Source organism: Orycteropus afer, unplaced genomic scaffold, assembly GCF_000298275.1.
Source record: "Orycteropus afer afer isolate SDZICR_OR568_19922 unplaced genomic scaffold, OryAfe1.0 scaffold00070, whole genome shotgun sequence".
NCBI classification, from domain to species: Eukaryota; Metazoa; Chordata; class Mammalia; order Tubulidentata; family Orycteropodidae; genus Orycteropus; species Orycteropus afer.
In genome coordinates this window covers 2542521-2549728 of record NW_006921657.1, presented here as the reverse complement: position 1 = coordinate 2549728, position 7208 = coordinate 2542521, and the positions used below count along the sequence as shown (strand labels likewise).

Genomic DNA, 7208 nt, shown 5'->3' with positions numbered 1-7208 from the left:
TTGGCGGCTGTTGAGGATAGGGCCCAGGAAGTAGAGATGGTGTTGAGGGGAGTGGCTGGAAATACCCCCACTATGGAGCCCAGAAAAGTCTACAGATGAGCGGCCTCCCTCAGCAATCTGTAAGGAAGGCCCAGCTCCACTGGGGCCTAGATAGAGAGGTGTGGGGGTGGGACAGCAGGAATCACCACAGCAACAAACCCAGAACCTGGGTTATAAAGGGAGGAGCCACTGGGTGAGAGAAGGGCCATGTTGTTTGAGGGTACTAGGATCTGAGTACTGGCAAAATCATTGGCATATCTACATTAGCTCAAAACAAAACCACACACACACACAAAACTCACACAAACCCTCTGTGCCTTGGTTTCCCCACAGGCCCTGGGGTAGTGCCTCCATCCTTTGAGGGTGGACGACAAAGGGTCTGTGCCAAGAGGCACTCAAGAGGTGCAAAGTGCCGATCTCTTCCTGTCACCAGCCTTTTGGCACCCATGCAATCAGACCCTTGTCGGACTGCCAAGGCTGTTCAGAGAGCAACAAGCACAGAGATGGGGGTAGGAGCCGGTCACACCCACTCCTCCCCTTCTGCCTCCAGCCTTAGCAGAGAATGGGGTCAGCCACTCACCTCTAGGGTTTCAGCACAGCCTCGAGGCTCAGAGCATGCTTTCTGACAAGGGTATCGTATCGTGACAGGGACCATAGCAGGCCATAGAGCTCAAGCAGAGGCCTCTAAGGGACGGGGCCATCTTCCAACCTCCATCTCCCTATATGATGCCAGCATCCAAAGTCACTTGAGGGGGCAGGGGAGTGACAGCCAGTGTTGTGAGAGTGAAGCTGCACAGCTCCCATCACAACTGTGCAAGGAAACCAGCCCAGCATAAGCCTTGGCACAGGGGCCTACAGCCTGGTTCCTCATCCACTTAGGGAGAGGAGTCAGAGGAGTTCAATTACTAATACGCAGGATGCCTAACGCTCAGGTCACAGAAATTGGTCTCTTTGATCCTTAGGAGGAAAGCATGGTTTTGCACTCAACCTCCTTAAACGCTTCCTCAAGTTTCAGCCTGCCAGTGCTGCACAGGTTTCTTCTCCCTCTCTCCTTCCTCCATGACTGCTTTACCCTTCTCTCTCTCTCCCTCACTTCACCCAGATCCTTAACAGGGCAGTCTCACTTGGAGATACCACAAGGGACACAAATGTCATGGGGGCTACTCAGGCCAACACTCAGGGGGTGGGGACTTTCAGCTGGCATCACCCAGGGGGATCCTATTTCAGTCTCTAGGGCCAGCTGGACCCAGAATGGGACAGCCTTTGCCTTTCTGGTGGCCAACATGCCACAACCCCAGCCACTCAGCCTGCCACAGTCTCTGACATGGACTGACACACCACTGGGGAGGGGGGCTGGGGGGGACAAAGGGAGGCCCCTAGTCACTGAACAGTCCATATGGACAGATGGCCACATACAGGCAGAGAAACCACCTGGAGAGCACCAGGCCAAGGTGTGCCTGGTAAATCCCAGAAAGCATTGCAAGAGTGACTATTGTTGCTGCTGCTTTTAGATGGCACTTGTTAAAGCATGGCTCAGGGACCATCTGCTGAAATTCACTGGAGAATCTAGCAAAAATGCAGATTCCTGGGCCCCACTCCAGACCTCCTGAAGCAAAATCTCTCAGGGCAGAACCCAGGAATCTGCATTTTCCTCAGCAATACTAGATGTGACCCTTATGCATAGTGAATTTGAAAATTACTTAGAGGATGTCCCAAATGTGTCCCTATAAAGCCATTAATGACAAGGAAGGAAGGATTATTCGCTACCCTGTCTCCTTATATCACCCACCCTGTATTATGCCCCAAGTGCAGATCTTTAACCTCATCTGTCCTCTTCTCCAGCTTTGGTGACCCTCCAGAAGCCATGTCAGGTCTGCAGCCTGGCTCCCTGCATCAGAAAGGAGGAACCCTAGCCAGTACCAGGTGCAGGGCTCTAGCAACTTGGCTCTGAGTTTCCTGAAAGCCAAAGCCAAAAGGCAACCATGATTGGTTACGTACTCTTCTTAATCCATTCATTTAACATGTATGTGTTCAGTATGTACTAGACACTCAGCTAGGCCCTGCCGGCACAGAAGTAAAAAAACAGACATGGTCCCTACTCTCATTTCCCAGGTCCTCAGGAAGAGGAAAGTTTTGCTTACATCTAGCTCTGGTAGCATAGTGGCTAAGGCACTTGACTGCTAACCAGAAGGCTGGCAGTTCAAACCCACCAGCCACTCCTCGGAAGGAAGGTTGGGCATTCCTACTTCCGTAGTGATACTGCCTTGGAAACCCAAGGAGGGGTCACTATGAGTCGGGGCCGACTCGATGGCAAATAACAACAACAACAACAACAGCTTCAATAGAAATTTCTTTACATGAGGCATACAGAGGGGGTAAACACACACACACACACACACACGTATCTTGAGTGCTGTAAGAGATCTCATACTACTGTTTCTGGTAACATTCCTTAGTAAGGCCAAGAGCATTATTCCAATACCCATCTTAGTGAAAGCAAGTGGGATCCAGATAAATGGCCCCAATACAGAGGTTCCTTGCGATTCTAATTGTTCCATGGATAAATCCTAAACTACGTAGAACAGTGAAAGAACCATTTGCCTTTCAACTGTAGCAATATGAGGAAAATGCTTTGAACATAAGTGAAGAAAGCAGGATATAAAATGTTATGCTCCACGAGGTGAAAATCTGTATGCATATGAATAAAGATAAGAAGGAAATATGAAGATTTAAAAATAAGAAAAAGACATAAGGGCTCAGGCTCCTTGGGGGGTGCTCTTAAATCTTAAAATAACGACTTATCATTGCCATCACCTGGCCCACTAGTGCCTGCATCCAAGCCTATTTTAAATACGTCCTTCAGCCTTGTGGAAGGAGCTCTGGTGGCATAGTGCCCAAAGCATTTGACTGCTAACCAGAAGGATGGTGGTTCAAACCCATCAGCCACTCTGTGGAAGGAATCTACTTCTGTAAAGATTTATTGCCTTAGAAACCCAATGGGGATCACTGTGAGCTAGAACCTACTCGATGACAGTGAGTTTGGTTTAGTTTTTTTTTTTTCCCAGCCTAGTGGAGCTCAGTTTGGAACCATGGACTCTGTTAAGAATCTCAGCTGCACACCTATCACTGTTCTGAAACAAATGGAATAATGTTACGTGACTTTCAATGACTTTACGTAGAGAGGCCCACAGACAAAGACCACGCTTAATGTAAATCCATGTAAGTCACATGAACTTCCTACCTTGCAACACAGCTACCAGGTGCATCTCTGAGGCCATAATGACAAGAACCAAAAGACCAAAAGGTTTCCTATCCAGCTCTCACCTCCCCATCCCACTACCCAAAACCAGGTACTCTCTCTCCCTGTGCCTCCTAGGCTACCTCACTGTTGATACCAAGGAAAAGCTGCTCTATACTCTTTCCTTGCGTTTGTAGCACAGAGAATCACAAACAGGAAAGAAAACAGGGAGGGAGACTCAGCAAACACAGCAAGCCCCCCCCAAGACCCTCCATGGATGACCCTGGTGGGCTCACTACATTCCCAGACACAGAAATCTAACACCTGTGGAGCACTAGACAGACAGACAGTGGTGAGTGAAACCCAGCCCCAGCTGCTGCACCTTTATAAAATATACAACGTAAACTGAGAGGCTGCAAGGAAGGCACAGCCTGACTTCCTAACCCCATGGGCACCAGCCTATTGGGTACCCTGGCCTAGCCCTCTTCAGGAGCTCACACCATCCCCCCATACCCATACTTACAGACCAACTCTCCCCTCGCTCTCTCCATCTCCACAACAGTACCCTCCCACTCTCTCACCTCCACACAGCACCAGCACTTACACATTCCTGATCCCTCTTCTTTGCACCTGTGCCCATCAGCCAGGACCAGGCCCCTGTCCAAAGTAACCTGGTACATCAGTCACTCAACTGAGCCCCAGACTTGGCATAACCATCTCAAGAGGGGGGGAGTTAGTGTCAGAAACATACGATCTTATACAAGAATCTTTCTTGAGGAAGGAAAATCAAAAAGCAATCAAATCTAGTCCAGTTTGGGTATAGATAGAAAGATACCAGTTAGGAAAGATGGGGCAAGGTGGAAAGAAGGTGAGGAAGGGGAAAAGACGTCATACACTAGTTAGGGAAATTCAGCTGGGTAGAGAAGGAGTAGAAGAATGAAAGGCCAGGACAGGCAGCTCCACAAAGTCACCACACCAGGCTATCCTCACATCCCAGAATTCAGCTCCCAGCTGTCTCCCTCCTTTGCCCCTGGGTCAGAAGACACTGGTGAGATGAAGAAAGCAAAGCATTGCATCATTAACTGAGACACCAGACACCAGCCCCATTTCTGACGCACCAGGGCTATGCATATGGGCAAGGGGACAAATCCATTCTCAATCTATCATCCCTGCCTGCACCCTCCACCCCTGCCCACAGGATTTCTATCAAACAGCCCAGCCTACACTGCCCTCCCAGGGGAGGAGGGCATCTGACCACCCACATATCTCTATGGTAACCATTACCACAGACTCAAGGTACCCAGAGAAAAAGAAAATAAACAAATAAGTCAACTTTACAGCCATAGGCAGGAAGAGCAAGAGGAAGGCTGGGTGGGAAATGGCAAGACAAGCCCTGCTGGTAGGGACAGAGAGAGACCTTCCCATCCAGGTGCCAGTCATGGCCCTGCTACATAGGTCCCAGAACAACCGTTGACATGACAGAAGCCTGCTGTCAGCTCGGTGGAATTTTATAGCTACTCCGAGGATTTGGAGATATCTACTACATCCCCTACTCCAGATAACTGTCATTACTGGCCACCACCAACATCTTCCCCAGGGCATCTCTCCTGGCTCCTAATACATATCTATGCCACTCATTGTCTAGCCCTAATTCCTTTCACTGAATCATATAACCTTTGTCCCCTAGCTGCACCTCTCAGTCCTCGATGACCTGAGCCATCCACATACCTCCTTACTCACCAGACCTGTTCACAGAGCACTTCACACATTGCTGGGTCTACACCTATCAGATGAGGTAAGTTTGGCAAGCACCCAATACAAGGTTCAGGGAGTCTACTTTCTAGGTGTGAAAGACAGGACCTCACCCTCCTGGCTTCACAAGCCAGGCTCTGAGGCCTGGGCCTTCCAAGCTCCTCACACTCAGAGCCGTGCGGCCCTACCAGACTAAGCCATTGGGGTTTCCAGACCATGAGGCATCACCCTCCACCCAGGACAGGCTGCATCTGCTGCCACACCACCAACTTTGTAATTTGATCAAAAAAAAAAAAAGCAATCAAGTTCATCTGGCAGGATTTGTTCCCGAGAAGACCTCGCCAGTAGCAGCCTCCCCTGATGTTTACAGATTTCCTTCCCTTGGGAGTCTGTTCCGCCGCCTGGTGGGCAAGGGGAGGCTGATTTGTCAGCACTGCTCACTTACTGTATTTCCATCCTAAATCACTACTGGGGCCTACAGATTAGGATTAGGTCTGGAGGGGCTACCATTGCCCCAAAGTGACAGGCTCCGAGTGCCCCAAATCAAGAGTTCGCCATTCCATTCACCCACCACCCTCCATATCCTCTATCTCCCCACTAAGGACCAAACTTCCTTAAGCCTTTGGGGACCACTCCTCCCTGAAGCCTCCACCTACAACTCTTACATCCTTCATTCTACTGTATTTGAGCACTTCCAGTTCCCAGTGCCACTGTCTGGCATCAAAGTCCACTCACCCTGAAAGTCCAATTCTCTTCTAAGTGCTAACCCACATAACCCCCAACTCCTGGAGCATCTTCAGATGAACCCATGGCCCTTGGAGGCACTTCCAGGGAGAGGCCAAGATAGGGAACACTCACCCCGGGCAGACAACTTCTTGGTATTGATGATTTTTGCTGCATACTCCTGTGTGGAGGTTTTCTTCACACACCTGCGGACCACGGAGAAAGCACCCCTGGAGGGAAAAGGGGGAAAGAACTGGGAAACAGAGCTGGGCAGAGTGACACAGACACAACTTGGGTCTGAGGACAGTGATGCTCCCATCACCAGACCTCCAGTCAAAATCACACCCACCCACAGGGTAGGTGATCACCACCCTCTGACAGGAGGCAGAAGGATGTGGCCACTGCATGACCCTGAACAGGCCTGGGGCAGAGTGCGACTCCACTGCTATCTCCTGATCTAGTTCCTGGGAAGAGCCACAGTCCCTCATCATCAGGCTGCACATCAGGAGCTGGTGGGTGATGCTGTAAAACACATACACACACCTGCTGCATCTCACTGATAGCCCTGCAGTCTAGCCAAGAGACCAGGAGAGGAGAGCGAATGGAACAGAGAGACCCTGCCCTTCCTCAGCAGGAATGGTTGAGGGCAGAAAGAGATTAGAAAGAGGGTATAACCCCGTAAGAGAAATCTCCTTCAGCCAAGGGGGAAGGTGGGGAAAGTGAGGTTCAAAACCCCCCACAACAGGCTTCAACCAAGTAGTCCCGGCTCAACTGACAGCAGGAAGGAGAGGATACAGTTGTGGAGCTCAGACACCAATAGCTCCCCTTATCCATGATATTTCCCTCTAGGTCCCCTACCCCTCCCCTCCATGAGAGCTAGAACTCTTCAGCTCTGGAAGCGTCTAGGGGGCGGGCAGGGCGGGGGCTGCAGTGGCCGGACCGGCTGGGGCTGCTGCAGCGGCCAGCTCAGTGCGGAGGGGAGGGGGATGCTGCGGCTGCGGCGCGCTGCTCCCGGGACCACTGCAGGGATGGGGGGAGGGGATAGGGTGCTGCAGCACTGCCCAGCAGCGGGGCTGGGATCCTGGAAGCGGCACTAGCGGGGGGCGGGGCCGGCACCAAACATCCCCCCTCACCCAAGCACCGCAGCAGGGTTGGAGCTGCAGGGCTAGGGAGGGTCTTGAGTGTCAGGTGCTTGGGACATGGGGACAGGGCGCAGAGTGAGCTCCTGAGCAGGGTGGGGAGGGGGAAACAAGCAGGCGGGGTCCTGAGAGGGGGCCCCTGAAGGGTGCGGGAGGGGCGGGGCTGGAGGGAGCCCAGGAGCGGTCCGGGGGCTGCAGTCCCCGCGGCAGCGCGGGGTGCAGCAGCTGAGGCAGCTGCTGCATGTCGCGGAGGGGACTGCGGGGCAGGGAGCCGGGGGCGAGAGAGCCCCGGAGGCGGCAGGCGGGAAAGGCTGGGG

At 52.0% G+C, this 7208-nt stretch overlaps 1 protein-coding gene across 1 annotated transcript in view; it reads right to left on the bottom strand.

Moving 5' to 3' along the window:
* The window catches only part of CAMK2G (calcium/calmodulin dependent protein kinase II gamma), a 65038-nt gene that overhangs the window by 53102 nt on the left and 4728 nt on the right, over window positions 1–7208 (bottom strand). Inside the window, exon 2 of the mRNA XM_042780915.1 lies at window positions 5888–5982. Within this exon, the coding sequence (XP_042636849.1) occupies window positions 5888–5982 (95 nt within the window). The remainder of the gene's footprint in view (window positions 1–5887; window positions 5983–7208) is intronic.